The 27,405-nt window shown below is 43.1% G+C and overlaps 1 protein-coding gene across 6 annotated transcripts in view; it reads right to left on the bottom strand.

Moving 5' to 3' along the window:
* The window catches only part of il1rapl1a (interleukin 1 receptor accessory protein-like 1a), a 193,700-nt gene that overhangs the window by 60,327 nt on the left and 105,968 nt on the right, over nt 1-27,405 (bottom strand). For all 6 annotated transcript variants that reach the window (XM_052082247.1, XM_052082246.1, XM_052082248.1 and 3 more), the window contains 2 exons: nt 25,444-25,630; nt 22,953-23,106 (listed from right to left, as the gene is read on the bottom strand). In XM_052082247.1, the coding sequence (XP_051938207.1) occupies nt 22,953-23,106; nt 25,444-25,630 (341 nt within the window). The remainder of the gene's footprint in view (nt 1-22,952; nt 23,107-25,443; nt 25,631-27,405) is intronic.

The following is a 27,405-nucleotide window of genomic DNA, read 5'->3' as shown; positions in this document are numbered from 1 at the left end:
TCATAAACTCGAAATGCTGGTAGCATCTAGAACCTCCCTGAATGTGTTTGGTGTTATTCTGATCGGAGAATATCCGATAAAGCCTGAAAAAACAAAGAAAACCGGCAAGCACGGGCAGTATACGCAAACTACGCACACAGTAAGTTCGGAGATGAGATTCAAACCCTCAAAAGAAAGACACTTCTCCGCTCTATGGGCAACTTTTACTTTCCAAGTTCAGGTGGAGTTAAGTGAAGCATTTATCATTGAACAGACACTCACACAGTAGGTATTTTTTTTCCTTTTTTTTTTCGTCGTGGCCTTCATCGAATCTCTCTCCTCCTCTATCATGACGTCGTGAGCCACTTGAACTCTAAACCTCTGGGTCCTAACAAAACTCGTGTCATTACAGAAAATGCGAAAAAAAAACGACAGAATAATGATGCTGCCCTGACTGAAACGATATCTTTTCACACATTTATGAACTATAAATCCTTCAGCACTTCTACGTCGCAACACGGGCACCTCAGAAGTGGACATTCAAATTTTGCACTCAAATGTTTGATCAAAGATTTTGTTTTCATTTACAAGTTGCTCTATTGTTCGCGCCTCTGCTCATTCTGCTAAAACGCAATTTAGTAAAAGTATGAACTATTTCCCAAAGAAAAACACGGTCACATCAAAAAATTGTTTTTAAGGATCTGCAGATTTTTTTAAATGATCAAATGTAGGATGTTGTCACATTTTAAATCCCACTTCAGCAGTGATGGACTGTCAACCATTTCCACTGAGCTCTTCACATCAACGCCACAATTAATATGCGTGTGCGGGGCTTTTGTGGTCATGCAATAAAGGAGAAGCAATCAATACAGAACACATGTAAAACAAGAGTCAAAGGGCCATAAAAAAATGTGTCCGCAGGCAATGACGGAGAATAAGGTCTCGTTTTATCAGTTGCAGATCTATTGAAGAGGACTTTCCAGAGGGGATAGCCATTGTGTCTCAGAGCAGGAGGACAACGTCAAGGGGTTGAGCAAAGCAGGTGGATTCAAAGGATTAACACAGTCCTGGCATATTTTTGAGCAGCATGTTGGACTTTAAATCCAGAAGGGGAGTCCTTTCCATGCAAATTCGCCTCAAGTGCATGTCCACAAATCACGCCAAAGGTGTCACCGTGCCTGCCGAGGAGAATGATACAGCATAGCGCTGCGTGTTTACATGAAGTACACGAGGAGCGAACAGAGAGGCGACCCGCAGAGGCTCACCTCAATGCCATCTGCTCCACCGGGTCCCTCTTTACTCGTCTCCATGACGCTCTCCCTAATGCCCCTAATCCTTGACCCCCCACCCCATCTCACATCTGATCATAACAGCAATACGGGAAGCCCGCGGCACTTTACGCTTCAGGTTTCAGTGCTTCGCGGGTTTTTCCAAAAAATGTACTGTACATGCCACGGGAACTCATTCAAGGTACGTGATTGGTTCCCGGCACGACATTGACCAATGAGAGCACGAGTGGATTAAAACCGTGAGCTGACTGGCTGCACATCACCTGCTTAGCCTACTGTATCTTAGCTTTGTGTATTTTATACATTATATATATATATATATATATATATTTTTTTTTTTGAGCAATATCTTTTTTTGATTAGTTATACTGCGCTCCAAACCCTTGCCGCCACTGAAACAATACGTGTGTGGGAGCATGTAAGCCGGCTTGTCCCTCCATGGTAATGGCACAATCAACAGAGACACATTGCTTGTGTGCACTGGGGGAGGCCGGTTCGCAGCATTTACCGGGTCAAGGAGATTTATTTTGAAGGTTTCCCCGACCCGGGTTAGCCATTTTGACACGTCACAAGGAAACAGTGACAGCTCAGACGAAGGCTGAAGTGACAGCTCGGTAAGAGTTTGTTTCTTCTCGAAGAAAAAGACCGTTGTCTGATTAAAAAAAGAAACCTGCTCTCTTGCCGCCGTGATTAGTGCCTTTGTGCTGTCTTTCAGTCCAGCTTTTCTGAGCCATGGATATTTTTTTTTCTCAATGTCAGACACTTCTTCCATTTGTTGGTGGTACTTGACATGAAGGGATTTGTCTTTTCATGAGAGTCCATCTGGCTCCTTCTTATTACTTGGCTTCTATTGCCTGATCCATTCACTACACAGGTGGTCTGTGGGGGGAGGGGCATCTTCTTATCTTGGCATGTCTGATTACTGGCAGGCCAAAGGTGTCCAAAAATGTGTCAGCCCTCTCCTTTTCTGGAGTTGAATAAATGACCCCCACTACCCTCTCAGTTAAGCTTTTTAATTATATTCATCCATTTCATTCTCTTACACTTTTATTGCGTTTCGCCAGCAAAACTATCTGACATCCATCTTATTTTGTAGTAGTATAGTGTATTGATGGCACGAGAGGAAATCCAATACACCCAAATGCAGTTTTTGGTGGGTTTGCATCACCCCCTCCTCATATATAACACTTGTGCATCCCTATGTGGACGCCACCTGAGAGCTAATCTCTCAGCTAAATGAGTATCACACACTCGTAGACACATTCCTCGGCTTGAGTTTATTTAATGTTCCGCCCTCGGAGGGAAAAAAAAAAAAGAATTGTGGCGTGGTGGGGAAAAAAAAGATTACGGCACACGGAAAATAAAAAACAAAACAAAACAATGGAGGGGCTGAGAATTGTTTGTCAGCAAAAGCAATTTCGCCAGCAAACCAAATAATTATGCACTTCTCCCTCAGAGCGGCTCAACTGTTAATTACCACTCAATTTTATTTATTTTTTAATCACGGGGCGATCATGTAATTTTGACTTTACTCAGGTAGCAACTTAAGTCTGAATTTAGTTGATGAGGACACCGTGAACTCTGTTTCAGTGAATTAGAATAGAGAGAGAGAACTCGGAAAAACAACGGTCCTCACCTTCGTTCAAGAGTGAGTAATTTTAATATATTTCAAGGGTTCAGTGCGTGTTGAAGATGTACAAACACAATTCAATCTGCTCATTTCTCCGAGGTAATGTACATGGAAGCAGAGACACTCACGTACGCAGTGGATCTCGAATGTCTGCACTCCCCTGTTAAAAGGCCAGATTTTTGTAATAAAAAAAATAAAAATAGAACAAGAAAAATATTTTCCAGATATGAACGGAACAGAGGTGTGTTGTCTCTTTATCAGCATCTCTGGTGTGTATGTTTTATTTAAAGTTTTTATATTGATGAAATATTTTTTTGTGAATAGTGATATTGTACTTGAGAGGTTTGGAGTTGTTTGAAGGTGAGGTAGTGCAAAATACGTTCAAGGTAAATGTGGATTCTTCCTCAAATATGTGAATTGCATTTTTGTACATTTTTGTCTCTGCGTTATTAAGAGGTACTTCAGGTCACTTAAGTGGGGATCACTCACAGCTCAGGTCCAAAACTCAACCGACATGTCAATGTGAGGAGCAATGTTGAATTTGTGCAAAAAATGAAATTCAAGGACACTTGTGGCGATTATGCATTCAGAGTCATTGTGACCCTCTGAGACGTATCAACGACATGGCCCGCGCTGGAATTTTGTTTCACATCGCGGCACTGATTTGTCCATAAGTGCAAATAGTTTCGCGCGATTGGCTATTGTGACCGCACCTGTCACCCAAAGTCAGTTCGAGAAGTGTCCATCTCACTTGCAAATGAATGATTGCCACGGTAAAGACAATCCTAAGAAAGAAGAAAGCAACACAGCATGTAAAATCTTAGCATGAGTGATAGTTTGCAATGTTTTAAGTCCCCCGGAAGGGTAAATAGTGACATGCGACGTGAGTCCAAAATAAATTCTATTGATCACACAAAGGCAAACGCGCTGCTCCGCTCATCATCAATGTGACTGAAGTGATGATCCAAAGCGCCCGAGAGCGACGGCGACTCAAATGAAGCCAGTCACTTTACAAGCTGCCAGGGTGATCGCTGCAAATCATGTGTGTTTGTTTCCCCCCTTATTCCCAAAGCCAAACGATGCTCTTCTCTCCCAGCCTTCCAAGACAGATGGAGATCATTAGCTACTCTCTCGCCACCTCCCCTGACGCTCTTTCCAATCTGTCACAACTAAACCATACTGCGGGCGCCATTTCTCCCACCTTTACCCCCCCCCACCCCCACCTCACACACCTTATGCCCTCCCTCCATCCCATCTCTCAAACCTCCTGCGCTCGGCGGCACAGTCCGTCCACGACGCACAGATTTATACCTTCTGACGCGCCCCGGCGCAATCTTACAACTTTCACCTCTACTTCATCACTCCTGTCTGAACAGGTTATGGCAGTCACTTTCCAGGAGGAGGGATGGATGAGAAACCATCCGTCGGATGTTTCCCTGAACGTGAAGACCTGAAAGCACGCAAACATTGATGCACGGCCACGGACATCCTTTCGCATTGGGTAACGACTCCCAGGACTGTTTGCACATTGATCTGCGATCAACAAAAGTGATAAGGTTTGAAAACCGCAATGGTGGAAAGGTACAGTCCTCCAACAAGGCTTAGGGATCCTTATACGGATGAGAATCACATTTCCTGAACTTCTGCTTGACACTGTAGTTTCATTTGTCACAGATTCCACCTTTTTAACATCAGCAAGAACCGTATTGGCCCGAATATAAGACGGCCCTGATTATAAGACGACCCCCCCCCCCCCCACAACCCCGTCTTTTTCAAGACTTGTTTGAAAAAAGACTTTTTGAACACCAAATTAATTTTTATCCAGAAAATAATTACAGTACATCTGAAACTAATGACTCTAACAATATATTTGAGAGAAAGGTTATATTATTTAGCCTCATTCAAATCTTAATATCTGAATATTTAAATATGTAAACTAAAGTGCAATCACATTCGTAAATGAATGGCTTCTGGTTTTTGAAATGTAAATTACATCATAACTTCTCTTCAGCTGCCGGTTAACCTGGCTCATCTTTGACTCACTTTTCTCCCGATTGTCGCTACGTTTCTCCATTTTCTGTTATCTCTTCTATTATTTTCTTCTTGTTTCTTACCGCAATTTTTTATTTTTCTTCTTGTGCTACCGCTATTTTTATTTTTATTCTTCGTGACGGGTTCACTTTGGCCTAGGGAGTCAAGTTCAGCATTCCCTTCAGTGCCCTCCCATCTGTGAAAGTGTTGATACACCTCCGAAGGTGAAAAAAAAAACAAACTTTCAAATCAATTCAGACTTTTACAGGTAGCGTAAAATGGGCTTAAGCCTCGTGTATTATTCACAGAGCAAAAGCCTTCGCTCGCAACGTTGCCTCAAGAGGAAAGATTTGTGGCTCTGCAGGAAAAATGAAATGTGTTCTTTTTGGCTCACCCGCCATCAAGCTACATTAGTGGATTGAAGTTTCTTTCGCAAGTGTGGAAAACATATGGAAGTGGAGTTCATATATTTCCAAAGATTGCGAAATGTACGTTTCCGAGACTCCGACAACACTTTCATTTTCAAAAAAAATAAAACTACATGAAAATAATACAGATAAATGTATCTTTAAGGATCTTAGAAGCCTAGCTCCAAAGTACAATGTTTGCATGAGCGCACTCAGTATTAAAATGTCATGCCATCAAGAAAAAAAATATTTTAATGCAGTAAAACCTTAGAGTATTTTGACTACCTTAAAATTAAGAACTGTTCTTTTTAATGTTATTTTCGTCGGCAAGTGATGAAGATATCAGCATGCCCTTTGAGAAGTACAATTACCAAGGATGAACGGATTATCAAAAATGATGTAGTTTATTTTAATTTTTTTTTAAACGAAACGTCTCAAAATTAGTGTCTGGAAAAAAGTGTGTACTCTACCTGTAATTTGAAATCTCAAATAATTTCATTTATAATTATGATAATCATATTATCAGATCATAATCATATTATCAGATCACCCACTTGATGATTTTTGCTTGTCGTTGCCCACCAGACAAATCTGCAACAACCTTAATAAAATTCTTGAATTTGATGATGGATTTATTAGTAGACCGTCGAGGATAAAACAAACACTTGCCGGGGCTTCATTGTTTGCGCTGTTAACAGTTATGTGCTTGTTTGCAGTTGTTGAGAAGTGCTTACAGGACTCCTGCTGTTGTGCCTGAGCTCGCGACCATCTGGACGGGATCCATCACGTTGTCTTCTTTGCCCTCAGTGGCCTTGATATGGCCAAATAATCTGTGTGCCGCGGTGTAACGGCAGCCAAACACAATGGAAAGGCAGGCAAATACAGGAAAATGTGCTATTGAGGTCAAAATCCTGTAATAATAAATCATAACCTCTGTCAAACTGATGGTGCACCGAAATTGTTTGAAAGTCAAAAGGGAGAGTTCAGGGCAAGTATGGTTGAAAAGTGATGTTTTATTTTATTTTGCAAAAAAAAAAAAATCAAATGTACAATTCAGTGTCATTTTTGATCGAGGCTACTTTGAGAAGGAACATCTCAATATAATCGACCTGGATCCAATCGTACAATTAATTAGGATCGGTCATTTGATGAGGTTTACTTGAGAAGTAATTAAAGGTAAATTGTTAAAATTAGACAAAGATTTTGGATTTTGACATGTCGAGTTACAAACAAACAACAACAAAAAAATCAGTGCGACCTCACACATGAGAGTTTCCGATAAGTGCTGCTGTTTTGGTTAGCAACATGAAAATGGTCATGTCAGCAACGGTTTAATATCTCTTTGTGTTTAACTTGAATGAATGAATGAACTGATATCGTTTTGCCACTTTTTGCCTTAATGGGAAAAGCGAGGCATTCATTTGTATTAAACAGATGATGCACGATGAGCCAAACGAGCCAACAGCATCCATTAGAGTGACGGCCATAAATTCAGGGTTTGCCTCCCTCGCCTTTGCGTTTTCCTTTCACGAATGTGTTCCAGAAACGCAGAACCTAATGCATCCCTTTCCCCAAACCTTGGCCAGAAAGCACCTTTATCTACCGGCAAGAAACGTCATTGGAAACCGAAGTGTGTGATTTATTGCATGGCAGTTATTTCACTCGGGTTTCATAAATACGGACAAGTACCGGGTTCAAAATGATCAAGCCTACCAAAGTCCCATTTAATTCCACTTGGAAGAAATCATGTTTTGCAGAGGTTGTGCTGGCAGACGCAACCACACGAGCAGTAAGTGCCTTTTGGACTGAACCACCTGTTAACTTCAAAGATTTCGACTCAGGGAAGAGAAGCGCCAAGGGTTTGATAGTAATGACTAATAACGGCCCAGCGATGCAAAGTGAGTCTGCTCACAGGGCGGGGGGCTTTGATGCAGGTGAATCACATCCTAAACATACTTAAAAGTAATGGAGGGGAATTGGGGAGACGAAGGGAAGGGTGAGCGAGAAAGGAAGACCAGAAGGAGGAGAAATTTGTTCCGCGCGTTAGCTGACATGCTTTGGTGCGTGAGAACAGAAGGTTGGCATAATGAATTTTGGCATGCAAATGAAATAAAGAACCCCGCCCAGGCAGAGGTGTGTGCTGGAGTGTGCAAGCAGAGCGCAGAGGTTTTTGAATGCAGAAGAAATTATGAATGATTTAGTCCTCAATGTTTGCGGCATTTTTTATTTTTTTGGGGCAAAATGTGTAAGACTTCATCGATTCAAAATTGTCACAGCCACAATGCATTGAAGGCAGACTTGCAACAAGTTGTAAACAGTCTGACATGAATCCGAAAGTCCCGGAAGACCGTCTGTCCGCACCCTCTTAACGCAGATTCCCTAATTGAGTGTTAATTGGGCGCTAATCATGGAACACGTTCTCCCACAGAGACACCCCCCCAGATGTCACGAGATGAAGGTGCGCGGAACAGTGCGCGCTCGCCATGTATGCAGGCATACGCTACTCGTTTTGTCGGCATCTGTTTCCCAGCGTTTAATGACTTGGAGTGACAATTAAACCGCACTCGCATAGCCGCTCTGTTTGATTCCGCATCAAAATGAGAAAGAAAGGCGTCCTCACGGGTCCTATTGTTCAACTTCTAGTCTTATAGTCTAGAGCAGATTTTCCCTGGGTGGTTTGGCCACCGCGTGAAAAATGAAACATGTTTCACAGCGACACTTTGCCTTGTGTTTTGTGCGCATACATTTCATAGCAGGCGCTAAAAATGATGCCCGCTAACCATATCGGGTGTTCACTTACACAAGAGATGCATGGTCATGTACAACTGTAGCGTCGGTTGAAATAAAGTTTTACGGGTGGGAGAAAGTTTCCTTTTTTATTCCTTTCGTGCCGTATAAACCTCTCACACCGGAAGAGCTTCAACAGAAAAGAGATATGAGTCATGCTTATCTACTATCAATGGTAGACTACAAGTAAAAGGACTCACGAGGAGTGCGCCACAGAACTCAACTGAAGCTCACTCACATCTCTGCATTCTCGAATAGATTTCCTTTTTTTTAAATTTCAAAGATCCCCCCCCGCCAAACCCCCACCCCACCCACCACCCTCAACCACCTTCAAGGGCCATATTGCCGGCTAGCGGGGTCAGCAAGAATCCATCAGTTGTGATGCAGGTAATCAGCGCAAAGCCTGCTCCGGTGCACCGTGGGTACCGACGGCCCGCATGGTAATGGGATTCAAAACCGTGCCGTAATACAGGCGGGAAGGCCTACGCGGGAATGTTTGCATTCTGCAGAGGATGGCAATTCCCCAACAAGAGCATTTTCTGCGGTAATGAAACAAGATTTAAATATCGACCGCGGGGACTGCCGGCGGGAGCAAAACGGCAAGGGAGTGAGAGAAAAGCAGAAGGTGAAAGGACAATGAAATAAAAGATTGAATTAAACAAGAATGCAGGAGGAGAGGTGTGATGGAAGGAAATGGAAAGAGGTGGCTAGCAAAAAAGCTAAAAAAGCAGGTCTGACACCTCCATCATGACTTTTTTTTTTTAAACACATGGGCGTGAACTCCAGGTCAGCTCGAGGCCAGTGTGCCTTTCTCTGTCTCTATCGTTTCCTCATTTCACCCCAATAATTTGAATCCACACAATGTAGGGAGCGAAAATTCATCTTCAATATAATTCTATTCAAATAAATTGTTCAATTAGAGGAATTATTAAAGGAAAGAGGACAGAGCTAAAATGTAGATAAACGGTTAATTAAGCAAAGAGAAGCAAGGTGCATTAGTTTGAAATGAATGTTCTTGCCTGGAGTATTGAAAAAAAAAAAATGATGTTGAAAGCAAATGGAATGTAAACAACACAGGTACCAAGCTGGAGTCTTTTTTTTTTACTATTTTTACTCTCACAAATAATAATAATAATAAAAGGTTTGTTCACATTTGATTGTTTTGATGGCTCATATTTCAGTGGTTCATTTTTTTTTTTAAATGACAGTTTGGAATATTATAATGTCACTGAAACATTGCCCGTACAATAATACACGATTTAGGATGCTGAGAGTTTGACTGAAGACTTTACTTGATTTTACTTGTATCCTCACAGAGGGGTAAAAAAAAAAAACATTTCAAAATCGGACCGAATTGAAAGTCGGCCAAGTCTTGAATCCAATTCAGCGGGCTTACCTCACATTTTGGAACAGCGGTGAAATAAGCTACAAAGCGCTTTGGGAGCTCAGCTATTGTCAACGAATCATCTCGAAGGATTGCCGCGAGAAGAAGATCGAACATAAGCGACATTCAACCACACTCGTCAATCCCCTCCCGCGTATTAAAAATGGAGACACGGGACGAGAGTTGCCTATGCCAGTTCTTTTTAGACAACTCCCAGGCTGATGGGAGACAGGCGTGTGCCTGCCTGAGAGCGGCAACGAGCCACAAACAGACCTGCGAGAGCCCAACGTGACAACGTGGCTTTGGGGACGAACAGGTGTAACAGAGCCAATGCCCTTTTTTTTTTTCCTTTGCAGCTGTTACAGCTGGCCTGCCTGGCACGCGCTGATGCACACAAACTGTACGCCGCACACCGAGATATGCGCAGGTGTAGGAAAACAAACAGGCGCGCAAACGCGTCCAAACGCGAAGCCGAGCTGTGCTAACATTGACATGACTTTGCTTAGCATGACGTGCGGCGCGAGCGACAATGACTGGAACGCAGTCATTACTTTTGTTCTCTGACAGTGACAGAATGAGTTGAAAATAGCCGGAAGGGTGCATACAGGCGAGAAATCATACGATTCAGTGCACCTGCGTATAGTGACCCAAATACACGTTCAGTATGTATGCACGGATGCACAGCCGTCCTCTAAAAGAGGGCCGAGTTCGAGGCAAGTGTGGTTTAACCCTTTCATGCACCCCGTAACCTGATAACATGATGAGACGTCCACTGTAGTAACCGCTGAAGCTGAAAGGGTCAAACCGTTGCTTCTCAAGAAAACATCTCAAGGCACGCCACTAAACAGAAATGTCATGAAATGTAGGTTAATTCCTGGAAGCGTCTTCTGCCTTCTGCGGAAGAGCAATTAATTGCTCTGGCTGTCATGATACATCACTGACACAGATAGCTCCACAAAGATATAAAATGTTGTTTGTAGTGTAGTGCAGTTGGACCATTTCCTGTGGCGCAACCTGACCAAGGTCAAAGCAAACTAACGGCTGGGGACAGGCTTGGAATAGGTTTGGATTTTGTAATTTGATACATTTTATAGTTAGTTTTCATTTCGTTTTGACGTTTGTTGTTCAATTTCACATGGTTTGAATGCATTTTTAGAGCGGGTTTGTTGATTTTGGTTCATTTTTGTGTTTTCGAAAATGCTTTGTTTCTCTTTCATTTTTATTTGTTTTAGTGTTAGATTTTTAAAAATAATATATGGAGTATTTGTCGAGTGAGAGACTAGAAAATAGACCATTACAATACAATACAATACGTGCTGATTCATATAGCGCTTTCACAACAGTGGCAGCTGTAACAAAGCGCTTAACAAAACAGTTAACAAAGTAAAATAATAAACATAACTTTAAGTGAACAATACCAAAATAAATAAACTTCAAATGAACTCTGAAATCTCAAAGACAAAAATTAAGTACATTTTTATCATATAAAAATATATATATGTAAAGTGCAGTTGTTTTAAAAAAAACTTTTAGCAACTTTATTTATATTGTAAATTCTGCAACTCAATGTGCTTTAAAGTACTTTTGTTTTTTATTTTATTTCAGTTTTTCAGCTACAGTTTTTTAAAATTAGTTTCCATCAACTATAATAATTTTGGTCAGAAAACTGTTTTTCTTTAAGGCATTACGTACTGTAGATACAATATTCCAACGCGATCCCCTCCCAGAAACCCGCAAACCTGACCGAAAATACTGCGACTAAATACTCCAGGAAAGTAGATCTTGGCTTGGTATTTTTTTTTTTCCGTGTGTGATTTCTTTCCTTCCGATATCGTAGGTGACACAACTTTACAACAGCCCAGGTCATCTATGTCACCGCGAGGTTCCGAATGGCAAATGGCTTCTTTATATCAGCCTTCGTAAGAGATCCGTCTGCACAGACCACGGCGGTGACGAGTCTTGGGTATATATTTGGAGACACGCCAATAGAAGCGCGCACAAACGAGCAGAGAGGCACTCATGCACTCCTATTGCCGCCCTTAATTAATTTAGCCCATTAAAGCCTGTGCCCGTAACGTGCGACACTCTATCCTCTGTGGCTGTTAATGAGTACCTTCATATATTTTAATTGATATTGGGGCATTTCCAAAGCGCTGTTTGTTCTTCAGGACTCGCATTAATGTGACCGTTCATTTCAGCCTCCTGTTTGAACTCGAGCCTTTTCGTCTCTTACGAAAAAGGGGGAGCGAGAGGAAGACCATCACGCCGCAAGCGCATCTCCTCCGCTAGACAAAAGGCAGGTGGAGGGAGCGAACAAAGACAAGGGGAAGAGGAAGAGGAGGATGTCGACGGCGTATGTAAGAAGCCAATTAACAGCGCTGTAGCCAGATCTCAGACACAAAGGCCATCGCCCGTTCCGTGTCAAAATGGCCCACGTGGATTTTGACTTCATTAGAGAATCGAAAAATGAGCAAAGATATGTCGACAATCACTGTAGGTACATGAAGGTTACGGTGGAAGTGGCACTGCGTGGACTACAGACCTTTCAATGACTCCTGCACACCAACCCCCCCCCCCCCCCCCCCCCCAAAAAAAAACCCGGCATTTCTCCATCATTGACAAGCATTCAACAATTTGGGTTGGTGTACTTGATTCAGTTCCATTTAACGCATTACCATTTGAGAGTTTGCCGTCATTCACGTCGATTCCGGCTGACTTTGAGTGAGAGACGACACGCCGTCAGCCAATGGCACGGCCCGTGGAAACAAGCGACCATTCACACTTAACCCTCGTAGTGCACCGCTTGCGATAAATGTAAAATGATGTCTTTGAATCAAAGGCAAAGGCATTCAGAAAAACACGAGAGAGCTGAAACTTATGGAGGGGTTCTAAAATGGCCTAAATTTCATGACGTCACCGGCTGATAATTCTCAGGCATTGCAGCAATAATAAAAAAAACGTTTTGATGCCTTAATCTTCACAATTTACATATTTTGCACCATAGAGACCCATTATAATTCATATTCTTAAAGCTAATGTGTATACCTAATGCATTTCACGCGATTTTTACGTCAATCGCTTTGTTTTCGCTTGGACAGACGTAAGCATGCCACATTGTTGGGTTGAGGTCATTCCAATTTTGCAACTTTAGGTGGAGTCAGAGGATCACAAATGAGTTTGCCTTTTTGCAAGAGGCTTCAAACCAATGCATTTTACATGAACACGTCCGGTCGGGATTGTTAGTAGGGTTTGGTTGGGACCTCCAGACAATTTTTTTTCCCTTTTGCAAAAAATAAAGAATAAAAAATCCCAAAGAACTAATAAAAACTATACATGTATGGATAGCACAGATGCCTCTGAACAATTTGAGTGTTTGAGAAAAAAAAATGTTTTTATAACACAAAATACATCATTACAAAAATTGTAAAATGCGTAACTTAAGGCCTTTTTAATTTGGAGCACACAAGGGTTAATCGTGTGGTTACGCCACCCATAAGGGCTAATCCCTTTCCGTTTCGTGTGTCAGCCAGATCTGAAGGAGGTCAAATTGTTTTCTCGCCGCTCCGGAAGCATATCGCGAATACTCTCACACCTGAACAAATGAATAAAATGTAACAGGGAATATAGTATAAATGAAAAATAAACTCCTATAAGTCAGGCAGCCTCCCCCCCCCCCGCCCCCTTTTTCCGGCAGTAGAAATGAAGTGAGGTTGTCTTATTTTCTCAAGCTTTCATGTGATATTTGCAACTCCTCAAAGGCTCCCGGCTTCATTCCTCATCTAATTGGAGTCATGAACGGGAGCTAATTAGTTAACCTCCGCTGCATTAGCCACCTGCTCCAAATTAGCAGGTCTAAAGATGTCACAATTAAAGAAAAGAGACAAAAAAGGGGGGGGGGGCTCTGCAGAGAAGGTTCACGGCACACAAAGTGCTTGTGTGAATGCACTGATTGACCAATCAGCCACCGTTTTAAAAAAAATTGGACAATCCCACATTCGGAGGGGAGCCTCCACCAAATTCTGTGTTTACAGTGCAAAGAAAAAGGTCATCAGAATACACTTTCCAAGTCTTTGGGAAGCTGGAGAGTATAGAGCAGCAGAAAGAGAGTTTCCATGCTGCTAGCGTTGTGAGCAGAGCGAGAGTGACAAGGTTCCCGTGCGCGCAAGGCCTAGAGAATTTTGTGAAAGGAAGCTGACGCGGCATGCGAGGTTACACCCTTTTTGCATATGACCTTCAAGAAAAACAATTTCAGAGTAGGAAGCCAGAGCATGTCACGAACACTGATAACATTTAAAGGAGACAGCGGCGGTCTCAAGCGTTTTAACAGCCATACACCTCGCCGGAAAGAACGATTCCGTATAAGCTTGTGGTCTTCTGCCCGGCGGAGTAAATCTGGCAGAATTCACATTATATAAGAACGAAAAAACGGATTTATAAGGACATTACAAGAAGGTGTCAGCTCAGAGGGAATGATTTACATTTTATGACAAAGAAAACGGGGAAAGTGGTGGTGGTGGTGGTGGTGGTGGGGGGGTTGTGGGGGTTAGGAGGGGAGGCCAACTCCTTTAAAAGATCATACGAGGACGCACACTCCCTACCATTGCTGGGCCTAAAGAACGCAGCCAGGAAATTCGAAAAATCAGAGGCAGGGTCATAAAAAATGTTTTTTTAAAACGATGATTGAAGGCAATTACAACCCGTCCAATCAGATCGCTTGATCATTGTTATTCTTTTATTTGTTCATCCCCACAATTTGGGCATTCACGCGCATTACGGAGTGGATTATTTTCACGTTTTGGAAAGTGGAAGTTCCTTGCTGGATGAGATTTCAGTTGCTCTATAATTTTTTTTTTTAGTCCACACGCTTGTCGGTTTACAAAATAGCAGACCTTTTCCACAAGAGACACTTTTCAAGATGGCGGCCGGGGAGAACGACAATGTCGTAAAATTGTCGCAAACAACCATGCTCCGATGTAATCTCTTATTTTTTCAACATTATACCCCAAGCAGTCCCATTTTGCAAAGAATGTGAAGATTTCTATGCTGAATTGTCTTTAAACCGAATGCTGAATGGCTTTCGAAAATCTCAGCAGGTCTCAAATTTGTTCCTCTTCGCCAAGTCGAGCACATCGAGTCGACTCGACCTTTTCTTTATAATCATGTTGCTTATATTCTGCATTTTGTTCCATATAGGGGGACACTTCCCATACCCGTGACCTTCCATAGTGACACGCACACGGGATGGCTGCTATGTGCATATTTATCACATAAACATCTCAAATGTAATCTCAGGCCTGAGAGCACCAGTGTCACACCTAATATGTAATTCCGCCCATTCCTGCTTGCGGCGTTACGGTGCACAAAATGACCTTCAGGCAAAGTGGGAAATGTCCCAGAGAGCTCCCGATGGAACATTCTTCGCATTGGGGGAAAAAAAAAAAAGTTTCTTAATTGAACCCGCGCACCCTTTAAAGAAAAAAAAATGGGGGAGGGGAAAAGAAAAAAAAACTTCAAAAGACAGAATTGTGATGTTAATTTTCATCCGTGCTCCAGCGGCGGCTCTCTAGCCGCTTGATAATGATTATAAGACGGGGGGGGGGGGGGGGGGGGGGGGAGAAAGGGTGGCAGCGTGGGCGGAGCAGGGTAGGTCAGCCAAGATTAATTGTGGGGGATGTAAATTTCATTCGTCACATGCAGATTGATGTCAGTTTTAATTGAATTAAAACAATGTGAGCTCGGAGCCGAGGAGGACAGATGTGGACGGTGATGGAGCGAATCGGAGAACACTTAAGAGAAAAGGGGGGGGGGCGGAGAGGACACGCACACACAAAGATTGGCTTGGGGAGGGGGGAGGGGGGGCGGGCCAAGAGCCAAAGTTGACCCCAAACTAATGAGCCGTTGTACTCCACCATACACAGCGAAAAAAAGGAAGAAAAAAAAACACTTTGACGATCGACGCCGTCCTTTCCTCGTGGAATCAAAGCGTATTCAATCGTGTGGAGCCGCACATCACACAAGGTCAATATTTTCCTTCTCCTAGTGATAGTCCAGGTGCTCTGTTGAGGTGCGCTTTCAAAGCCTCTACTCGCCCCCTCCCCAATGTGTCTGGACTATGACATCTGCTCCCACCCAAACACTACCCAAAAGTATTTTGAGTCGGTCTTGTGCACGTCCCCTATCCATGTGGCTGCTGCGTTTTTTTTTTCCCGATCCCGTACTGTGCCTGTCCCTTTCAAGAAGCAAAGCTTGGGAATATATATATATTTTTTTTGTCTCTTGGATGGTTTGGAAGTGTTAAGTGGATTTCGTTGCTCTGCATGCTCATTGACTATATATTTGATTCCATTCAATAAAAGCGATTTCATTCCACGAAAACATGAATAAGCCAACTATGCATTGAATGCCCACTACAGTCAGTGTGATTTATTGAAAAACCCGCCTCTTAGGTTAATAAAAGATTTTAGGTTTCCCTTGAGCTGAGAATAAATGTTTGTGTAGTTCATTATCATTATCATCATCATCATCATAGCAATAATATAGTCGGCAATTTAGTTATACATTTAGTAATATTCATGAATTAAGGGTAAGCTTCAGCAACAAGTGGATTTTGTACGGTGTACGGCACGGTGGGGGTGACTGGTTAGCACGTCGGCCTCACAGTGCAGAGGTGCAGGGTTCGATTCCGGCTCTGACCTTCCTGTGTGAAGTTTGCACATTCTCCCTGTGCTTGCATGGGTTTTCTCTGGGTACTCCCGCTTCATCCCACATTCCCCAAAAAAGTGCAAGACAGGTTGATGAAACACTTCAAATTGTCCCTAAATGTGAGTGTGAGCGTGAATAGTGTGGCTGTAATCAAGCTGGGGCGTGAAAAGTGAATTACGATCAAATATGGGGACCAAATATGTGATATTTCATGTCTGTCATTGGATGCCACACCAAATCAAGATATGATATTTTAGTGAGGAATGCTTGCCCGTCTTGCTAATTCGAATGGCTCTTTTGAGCAGACAGTCCCTCATTTGTCCACAACCAGAAGACATTTAACCCCGCGTTCAAGTAGCTTACATTCAGCTCAAAGTGCAAAGTCTCGAAGGATAGCCCAAACGTACACCGCAAACAAATTGCACGGGTGTGATTTTCATTTGCTCATCCTGTATGTGAGCTTAGTCTTTGTGTGAAAGTGAAGGATAAATCAACTTCCTGCCCGGGCGAATGGAACTTAAAATATCTCAGGTGCGATGGTATCATCCTTTGGCCCACGGGTACGTTCAACCTTGTGTTCACATGTCATATAGACAGAGTTGGAAAAGATTTCACTCAAGAGCAAACCAATCTGGCTTCTCTCACTCTGCACGTCTTATCTTGCTCGCCGCCGTCATATCAGTGCGAGCCACTTGCTCTCCGTCCATCCGGCCAGCCATTCATTGGCCCCTGGATCAGCCATGTGGGTTCTTCTTTCGTTCGCTAGCCCACATAATATTTCCCTCCGCTACCTCCGTCAGAACGTCATTCATCCACATGCAGGTTTTATAAGGTCATATGGAGCGATTGCGCTTTTTAAGGTGACCCAATAGCGGAAAGCAGCCTTTCACAGCAACGAAGCAATGTCCTGGGTCACCTCCGCACACACGTACGTACAAAACGCACGCACACGCGGACGCACCTCGTCAAATTCAAATGTCAGTTCATCTCATGAAACTTCAGCTCAGTGAGCAATATAACCACAGAATGGTAGCAGTGACGGCAAAGATGAAATGATGCGATGAGAACCACCGATACAGAAATGGACACTATTAAGGCGTAGGAAAAGGTTTGGAAAGTCAATATAATAAGGCCACTTAAATGCATTATTATGATGATGATTATTAATTTATGCGAACCCATATAGCATTTAGCTCAGCCATACGAAATGAACGGGGAAAAAAAAAGATTATGTACTCTCTATGGCTCTCATATACGTTAGCTGACATGCGTCTTCAAAGTAGTTGAACTTGATTTTCCAGCGGTCTGCCATTTTTTGTTTTTTAATTACAGGATTGTAAAAGTTGGACAGCGTGCCTGAAAAAGTTTCAATTTGGGCAGAATTTACCACAACTAATTCCGATAGAAGGCGGCCCGGTAGTCCAGTGGTTAGCACGTCGGCTTCACAGTGCAGAGGTACCGGGTTCGATTCCAGCTCCGACCTCCCTGTGTGGAGTTTGCATGTCCTCCCCGGGCCTGCGTGGGTTTTCTCCGGGTGCTCCGGTTTCCTCCCACATTCCAAAAACATGCATGGCAGGCTGATTGAACACTCTAAATTGTCCCTAGTTGTGAGTGTGGGTGCGAATGGTTGTTCGTCTCTGTGTGCCCTGCGATTGGCTGGCAACCGATTCAGGGTGTCCCCCGCCTACTGCCCGGAGACGGCTGGGATAGGCTCCAGCACCCCCCGCGACCCTAGTGAGGATCAAGCGGCTCGGAAGATGAATGAATGAATGAATGAATGAATAATTCCGATAGAACGTTTGTTTACAAATGAGAATGTCTTGGAAGTCAAGCATTGGGTGTTTTATCATCAAGCCCATGTGATTTCTTTGCCCGAGGCCCGTTGTCAAGAATCGACTTTTATTTTGCGTCCAGCTTGTTACTATGTACGCTGTGGCTGTTGAGTGTTTACAGCGTGAATGCAAACAAACAAAACACCCGCAGCCACCGTGTTCTGTTCCCCTCTCACGATATTTATATGTATAGATTCCAAATGCATTACGCTAACGCCCAGTCGCTAACTATGCAAGGCGCATATGATCCTCCTCCCAATTTCGTTTTGCCCCACGCCGCTCCAATCCGCCTTCGCCAAACGGCTACATTTACATGGGCTGTAACCCCAATCAGCGCTTTCGCAGCCCGCGGTGAACGCGCCACGCGCAGGTGTTTGTGCAGCGAGTGAATGCCGAGAAAGCGGAATGGAGTGGAGGAGGGAGCGAGGAGCTCGAATAGAACGGGGCGCCTGAGGCATCCATCAAACCAAACGACTCCATTACAGTAAGTCCGACGGAGGCAAACGATAATGTGCGCTGTGATAAACACTAGGATAATAGTGTGTTTATAGTCTTGAACACACGCTTTCTGCCGCAAAACACTGGCGTGGAATAACGATAAGATACAGGATCACCAAACGTTTCCTTTTTTTCCCGCCTTTCTATGGCTCTTCTACTTTTGGGTTATCAGTCACGCATTCTCTTTATCCTTCCCTCGCTCGCTCTCTATATTATTTCCACCTCAACACAATGCAGGGGGCAGCCGCATAAATCAGAGTGTGTTTATTATTATTATTTTTTTTTTATTAGCTGTTAGCAAAATTGTAGCCTTGGTGACGCTGCGGAGGACTGAGCTCAAGAAGAACCGCAGCCCATTGAACCGTTGATTCGCTTGCATACACTGGATTTTTTTTTTTCCCCATCACATGATCAGTGTTTGCTTGTCCGCCATTTGGGAGTTTGAATCGTGTTTGTTTTCTCCGTATCACGGTAACCAGCTATGCTAGCAATTTGATAATGTACATGTGCTAAGTGCTAAGTGGCAAAGACACGAACAACAATCTTGACACAATAGACAAAGTGACACTGACATGAAGAAACGGGCAAATTCGCTCATCAATCTATTAAAATAATTGTGTTTTTTTTTTTGTTATGTAATACTTTTGTGTACATTTGGGTTTAGATGCTCACTGACCTGAAGTCTTACTAGCATAGTCAGATTTGCAAATTCTACGGTTGTTGTCTCATTTTTCTTCTACAGTGGTATCCGCTAGCCAAAACCTGAGGAAAAGCAAATCTAGATCATGCGTGTCTTAAAGTCCAGCACGGTGGCCCTTTCAGGCAGCTTTTGTTTTTATTTAACAATTATATAAAGAAATAAACATCACATAACTTTTTACTTCACAAATAACAAAACAAAATGTTATATTGCCGTTTTGCTGGTTAAGACCAATCTGAGATGTCAATTGTACCATTTTTTTCCCCAATACATTTACAGATTTAACATTTTTTTCACCCTGGTTTTAGAATGTTTACTACATTTCTGTACATAGGGGAAAATCTCAACACAAATCTCAATACCTCTGTAGATACTCGTTGAATTGAGGTGCTGACCGACTAAAAGACGCCAACATTCCTCTCGGTGGTTTCCTGTGGCCTGTGAGCGCAATGTTCCGGAGCGTTGTGGTCAGTTTACACAAGGGCGTGAGAATATACAGGTTCCGCAGAATTATCGATGCACTCCATTAGCACAGTTCACAATGTGCGATAAGAAGACGTGAAATGAGACAACGTTAAACAAGTGAAAGGCAACTCCGTTTCTTTTACATTTCCATTAACCCGAGTAGCACGGGCGCTTGATTAAGGGTCTCGCGGATCTGCCTGATCTGAATGAGCCTGTGTCTCTACCCATAGTTAACCTCGATTACAAGCCTGACCTGGGCTCGGATGATGGCTGTGCTATGGCTTCTAATGCTGGGGCCGTTTAGCATCGTCGTCACACTGAGGGTTAAAGCAAAGACAAGCGTCCGTGGCTCTCGATTTAAGATCACTTTAACTTAACAAGCTCCTTCATCCTCTCGAGGTATCGAAAAGAGTAGCCCTAAGTCCTCTGACGCTATTTGGACTTTTGCTTGGGATGTTTCCGAATTTCCCGAGTTAGAAACGCCTTCGCGAGTGATTTCACACGAGATGTCAATTTAGCTCACAAGATCTTAGTTTAGAGAGGCATATAAAATCACTCTTGTTTCATTTTTCTTTGGCTTTTTCTTTGGTTGGGGGGGGGTGAAGTGGAGAGAATATGTGAATTGTTATTTTCTTAATACGCCTTTGTGAGAGTTTCATTTGTTTTACAGTGTTTAATGTCTCTTTATATTTAGGAGTTGGTTATCGATTTGTGAAGTTAAAAGTAGAAGTTATTACTTTTATTGTTTTTATGTCTTCATTTTTTGTTCAACAACTCTTTGACTCCCCATTTTGCGATTTTTTCCCACTCTTCCGCAAAAAGAACATTATTTGTAGCATTTATGTTGTTTGACCATGTAATCGATAATTTTTTTTCAGTTTTTCCATTTTTTCCTTTGGGGTTGGGGCAGAAAGTCTGAAAATCCCACTTCAGCGAGATTGACCCTCGATGTTCCAGTATTTTTGTGAGAAAGGAAAAATAAAAAGGACCCCATACAAACAATGGTTTTTCAACATGCTGAATAATTAATAACTCTGAGTGATTCACTGAGTTGATTTTGTCAGGGATGCACACCTCAGTGTTAATTATTTCTTGTGTTGCGAGAAAAGAAGCAATAATGGGACCCCCACATCAACCTGGTGATGCATTCAAGCACAAGGGTGTCACATGTAATTACCTCCCCTAATTTGATGACTTATTACTTATCTTGTGCGCTTCTAGGTGTGCATACGGCCACAGAGGCGTGATGCATGAAACGAGGGGATAGGATATTAAAAACAATGGGCGGTTGAATTCAATGGCTGGGTTCTAGATAATTTGTTGCTTTAAATAGAATAAAAACAACCAGGGGAACACAGATGCATGTTTCCAATGAAACGGGGACCAATATTCTTATGTTGTGAAATTTAGGATTTAACTTTTGCATGATTTTCTCCAAAATTCAATGTCACCGTACAGATCGGCCCCTTGAATGAAAAGAAAATGGCTTAATCTTTTCTCTGACCTCCTTTGACGGTCTCGTACAGTATCATTAAATTGAATGATGGAGTATATTTATAGCTGAATAAAGATTTTATGATAGCCATCAGTGATGAACGAACGCGGACGTCAGACTCACTCAAGGCCCTCGGGGAAACAAGCATGTTCATTAAACAGACGAGCAACAAAGAGTTGGCTTGGTGACGTGAACGCTGGATTCTTTATCCTTGAAGTACACGGGGGATTAAGCCTCTCGTGCACCCTGTAACTTGATAACATGATAAGCTGTCCACTGTAGTAACTGATGCCCCTGAAAGGGTTGAAAAAAAAAAAAAAGAAAAACTCTGCCAGCCGATCTGTAGCAACATGTTGATGGCTCTCTCGGCTCACTCCCCTCTGAGAAAATCCCGTTTGAAGCCTCACGATGTAAGCGGACTGATGATCAATCGCAAAAGTGTTGCCTCTGTCTCATCATGTGGAAATGTGAACGGCAAATTTGCAGCTCCTTGTTACAAGACAGCCGGTTGTGCAAAAAGTATTGAAACACGGAGCAGTTGGTGTATGTGCATTCAAAGGTTTTCAGAGGGTTGAAGGAAGTTCAAATGTAAAATTTAGAATGCATTACGAAAGCTTGAAATTTTTCTGAGTCGGGATATTGTTGATATCTATTTTACTGATGCAATATTGATTAATTTACCGATTTTTTCCTCAGTACATTTTCTCAATACAGTGAAACACCTCTACAACGAAATCATGTTTGCAGCAAGAAATTTTTCACAACAGGGGACTTTTCACTGTAGCAAATTTCATATCAGACATGAACACGAGCAAACAACAACGCATATGTGGACTTTTTATTTTTATTCCAATACTGCATAAGTATGAGCATACACTTATTTGACACTTCATATAGCCAGCATAGAAAGAAAACAAAAGGAAAGAAATTGCGAAATTTACGACATGCATTTACTTTCACTTACATCAATTTGGATTAGACTTTTTGAGGAAGGCTTGTTTTTGTTGTCGTGAACCTCATTGCAAGCCAAGAGCAGAGAAAAATTATTTTGTATCATGGAAGAGGGGGACTTTCCATCATAGGGGGGGGGGCAGAAATGTGGGAATGGCTTTCATGCATGAACATTTTTTCACACTAGGGGGTATTTCCGCCCATGTAGGTTTCGATGTAGAGGAGTTTCATTGTTGTCTTAATTTATTATAGTATTCCATTATTTAGAAAAAAATGTCATTTTTTTTCTGGCACATTTAAAAAGGCCACGTGCATTAAAAATAATCCCACAAATGACCAAATAGTGTTGGAGCATGAACTCCAATGCGAAGACGACAATCAAGGATATGAAATTTAGACCAGGGGAAGGAGACTGACAGCACTACAGCAGATCAAGGGCGCAATGAATCCCCTCACCTTGGCCTTTGCGCTCTCCACGTGTGTGTGCTTGAGTGTGTGTGTTTAACCTAGTACCCCTTAAGTACAGTATTTGACTGCCAATAGACTGACTGGAAAGCGCTGAGGTGGAAAAGGAAGCAGAAACGTGGTAGCGGGCTAGGCCCCAGCCTCCCGAAGCAATTAGTGCAGCAGCGGGATATTGCAGCAGTGCTCAGCGGTGTGCATGTTGTGTGTTTGCCATCAATTCATTGCCACAAATACACCTCCAGCGCAAACGACTGAAGCCGATTCATCCAACATTAGCCACACTTCCCCAAGCCTCCGACTCCAGACGCGCCTTTTCGTCACTCCGAGCACCTCTTACCGGTCACGGCGAGTTCTGTCGTCCTCCTGACCACAAAGCCGGCAAACTGGACCTCGCAGGTGTAATTTCCAATGTCGTCTTCCTTCACCTCCTGGAAAGACAGAATGTCTCTCTTCTGGATGATGCTGGCACGCCACTGCTTCGGATGACATTCCTGGGAATTACAGCATAATCTGGTTCCACTGAGGGCTTCAGCTAAGCACATCACACGGTGGAGACAAAATTCACAACCGGTGTTTAATCCCTAAACATTTCTTAGGATGACTACCCGGTACTCGTACGCCTTTCTGTGACGCTTCGCGTTTCTCTTTATTTCTGTTATATGCTGCCGATGACACCCGGTGACACTCTGAGACCTTGGTCACTTCACGCTAAGAATCTGATGAGATATTCTTGATCCAGTCAGTTTGGTCGAAAAATTAAGAATTAATTAATGGAGAGGACGGTTTAAATATCAACTCATAATCATTACCACCCTGAGACATATTTAGGTGTCTTTTAGGGTAAAAAAAGGGTCTGAAAACAGCTGCTACTGAATGAGATTCCCTTCATGAATGGAACACCTGTTGTGGATTGTGCCGGTCAGCTCACTTTGAGGAAGTCGTGCAAAATATACAGAAATCTCGAACAGTTGCAGATTCATCCATCCATTTTCTAATCCATTTATCCTCATGAGCGTCGAAGGCGTGCTGGAGCCTATCCCTGCTGTTTTCGGGCAGTAGATGGGGGACACCCTCAACTGGCTGTTAGCCAATTACGCGTAGACAAAAAACCATCCACACTCACACTTAGGGACAATTTAGCACCACAACCCTGCACCTCTGCACTGTGAGGCGCTAAGCAGTCGACCTCCGGAACGCAGTTGGGGATATGCATTTAAATGTTTATGACAAAATAAGTTCAACTGTAACGGTTCTAGCGCATTCTAGATTCCTCCTTGTCCGTGACCCATATGAAGATACGTGGGTTAGTAAATGGAGATGGATGGGGATTGAAAAAAAACCCCAAACCGAAATGTTAATAAATGCTTAACTATCCTTTAAGAGCAATTCGAGTGGCAAAGGACCACAAATGCTTTTTGTGTGCTTTGTCTGTGCATGTGTACACATTTTATGTGACCGAGACAAGATCTTATGCATTCAGGCTAGGACAACGATGGCTCTGTGGATTCCATTTCTACGTTGCTCCCGGCATTCTTCGAATTCAATCACGGTGGCCCCGCAGTGGTCCAAATAACTCCAGTTTCCAGCGCTCACTGTCATTACCTGCAAGGTAATTGAATTCTGGAAAAACCTAGAGGTTGTGGCTGTCCACCTAATCTACTGCTGATCTGCCTGTGATTACTCTGGCCTGAACCCTTCACCGAGGGTGCTCTGCGCTGTCCGCAAGCATTGCCAAACCAGGGAGAGGCGAGAACCGAGGAAAGGAGCAAGCTGGCACTTCCTTGTAGGGACGCCCACTTGTTCCACAGGGCAGTGGATAACATGGCATCATTTGCCCCGCCTTTGTGTTCTTTCCATCTCTTACTCCCTTCGAAACGCACCGTGACACAGTACATGATAGATCGCAGTGATTTGCATCCAGTCATAATCTGCTTAACTGATCTGGAAAGTCAATTTGAATAACATTTTCAGAGACAAAATTTGATGAAAACAAACCAATTAATCTTTTCGAAATGTTTCTCAAGAGTATAAACCGAATCCTCTTCCATGTTTCTCGCACCGCACTGCTGGATTGGCCTTAGGTGAGACATGCATATTTTTAACAACTTCGAAAATGTCCCAAGCGTGGTAATAACATCTCTGACGTACTTTCTTCGCCCAAAATACACAAAGGATCAGTTATTATAGGACATTATGCACCCGATATTTCTTGATTCACTCAATGCCGCCTGTTTTTAGGGGCCGTCTCTGTCTCAGGCAAGCAAGCGACTGTATGTAGCAGTCCTTATATTGCCGGGCCAATAAACAAATATGGTAGTTGTTATATAATGATGACCTGAGTGAACCGTACGCCTTGGGCTTCAGTGGCTTGTACTCGAGATAGCATAGCACAGAGTGTGCAGTCATAAACTGCATTGTGCCAATCCATAAATATGGCCCCACCACTACTGCTCTTTGTGTGTATTTAGTGTGTACTGCTTATCAAAAGCCAATAGCTAGCTAATGCTAATCTATGCATCCAACCAAACCCATTGCAGCTCTGCTAACCTGTATGTTTGACATGATAGTATGGCATTGCACCCGTAGGGAATGTGGGTTGATCTGATCCTGTCATGGTTGGACAAACCCAGCGTGGGGGGTGCTTATTATGCAAATTAGCTCCCCCGTTACCCACCATGTCATTAACAATAGGCAGATTACAAAAGATTTGCAAGGCTGGTCGATTCCACACTTTGTGTGTGGGCAGGCACTTTAGAGACCATTTGTCAACAAATCGTTAAAAAGTAAAGTTTCCATTCTACGGCCTTTCAAATGTTAGCCTCACTCACCTTGTACCAGGTAATGTCCGGTTCTTTGCCGGACTCAATGTAGTCGTCAATGTCAGGGCACACGACGTCTTTGCTCTTGCTGAGCTCAGCCTTCTCCATCCGTCGCATGTTGGAGTTGTAGCACTTGTTGGTGTCGTTCTCTGCGACGATTAACGACATGGAAACCTTCATGCAATAAGTGGAATTCCTGCGGAGGGACAAATAAAGACCCTCGGTTACACATCGAGTATATCTTGATCTTCGGAACACATTGTACTCTTCGAGGTTCAAGATTATGACTGAGCGCTTCTCAGCTGAATGAAGACAGAAAGTGGTGGCAAGGCCTGGCCAGATCACCTGCCAATCACAGGACCGACCAAACCAATCAGTCAAATTGACACCGATGCACAATTGACAGTCATCACGAAAGACGAGTCCATTGAGAGAAGAAGCCCGGAACAGGACGACGATCCAACTCCTCATCAAAAAGACCCAGGCTGAGATGCAAATCTCTTTACTCAAGTGTCATCTTGAATCTTAGATCAGTCATGTACAGTCATGCGTTATTGTTCTTACTGTCATCCTACACTTCAAAGCACATTTCACTGCTTTGGCGCAATGAAATTGACTCTGAGGCCATGCTCAATATTGTTACCGTGGAACCAAATATCTACTGCCGGATGATGCTCGACTTCCAAGTTATTATAATTTCAAAACCCATTTTCCCGTTGGAAATTGCCTGGACTTATTAAATTCTTTCCAAGCTGAACCCGTTGCCATCATGAAACTTTTACTGAACTGTACAGGAAACATTACCAACTACTGTAGGTTTTAAAAAATGTTTTTTTCTGTTCATTTCATGTGAATAATTGGTCATTGGGCTTGCATCAAAATTTTATTGGAATTCACATTTTATGTGGGCTAATAATGAATGTTCCCATGTTTTAATATGTTCCATTCCTCCCACAGTGGTTATCATTCTCTGGTATGTTTTTGGTTGATTTTTTTTTCACAAATATTTACTGCATTTGATGATTCTGGTCCAAATCCAGGTTACATCACCGCCCAGGTACACTTGAGGACCGCCTAAACGGGGGTCAGTGCTCTCCCATGTAATGTCCTGCCAGTAATTTTCATCCACCTCTCCTTGGCCCCTCCCCCCACTGTTTCACCACATTTGTGGGTTGAGCAGTAACTACGTATTCCAGCATCTTTAGTGAGTCAAGAATTCATACCTGCGACCAATATAGGATTTATGGAGGAGTGGGGAGGCGCTGGGGAGGGGGGTGGGGGTGGTTGTCAGCCGGAGCCTGGCAATGCTAAAAAGCAAGCAAACAAACCCTCGGGCCTCCCACCAGGAAGGACAGGAGTGGACGAGCCAACCCTGCCCCCGCTTCCTCGTTTCCTAGCAACCATCAACACACTTATGCTGTGATGAATTTGAGCTGGAGGAGGTCCCCCTCAACCTCGCCCGCCGTCTCTCACTCCACGCTATTTTAATACCGCATTCATAATGGTCATCGTCATTATCTGAGCCATTACAAAACAACCTGTGTCGCTGCATCAATGACACTCGGCCCCCAAAATATATCGACACGCAAACAAAGCACAAGGGCACCTACGGTTGCCATAACAACCTGGCTGCAGGGATTTGCTGCCATTCATTCGCCAAAGCATTAATAAGGTCAAGCAGTAATGTGGCGGCGCGCAATGCTTATTGCGTCGCGAAAAGTCGCTGGTTGAGGAAGCACAAACACACCCCGCCTTGTGTGAGTCTAAAATGTCAGCATGGGTATAAAACCAAAAAGTTTTTTTTACACAATGCCAGCCCTTCATTAGATTTGGTTTTGTCACCTCCATCTTATATCTAAGAAGAGATTCAGTTCTTACATTTGTCAAGTAATCTTAGCCAAAGTGGAGTTCACCACCTCAACTTGACAGCAAGCAAGTACCGTATTTTCCGGACTATAAGTCACAGTTTTT

This window comes from Hippocampus zosterae, chromosome 12 (assembly GCF_025434085.1).
Source record: "Hippocampus zosterae strain Florida chromosome 12, ASM2543408v3, whole genome shotgun sequence".
Lineage (NCBI taxonomy): Eukaryota > Metazoa > Chordata > Actinopteri > Syngnathiformes > Syngnathidae > Hippocampus > Hippocampus zosterae.
Note: the sequence above shows the minus strand (reverse complement) of the source record. Positions and strands in the feature narration are given on the sequence as shown.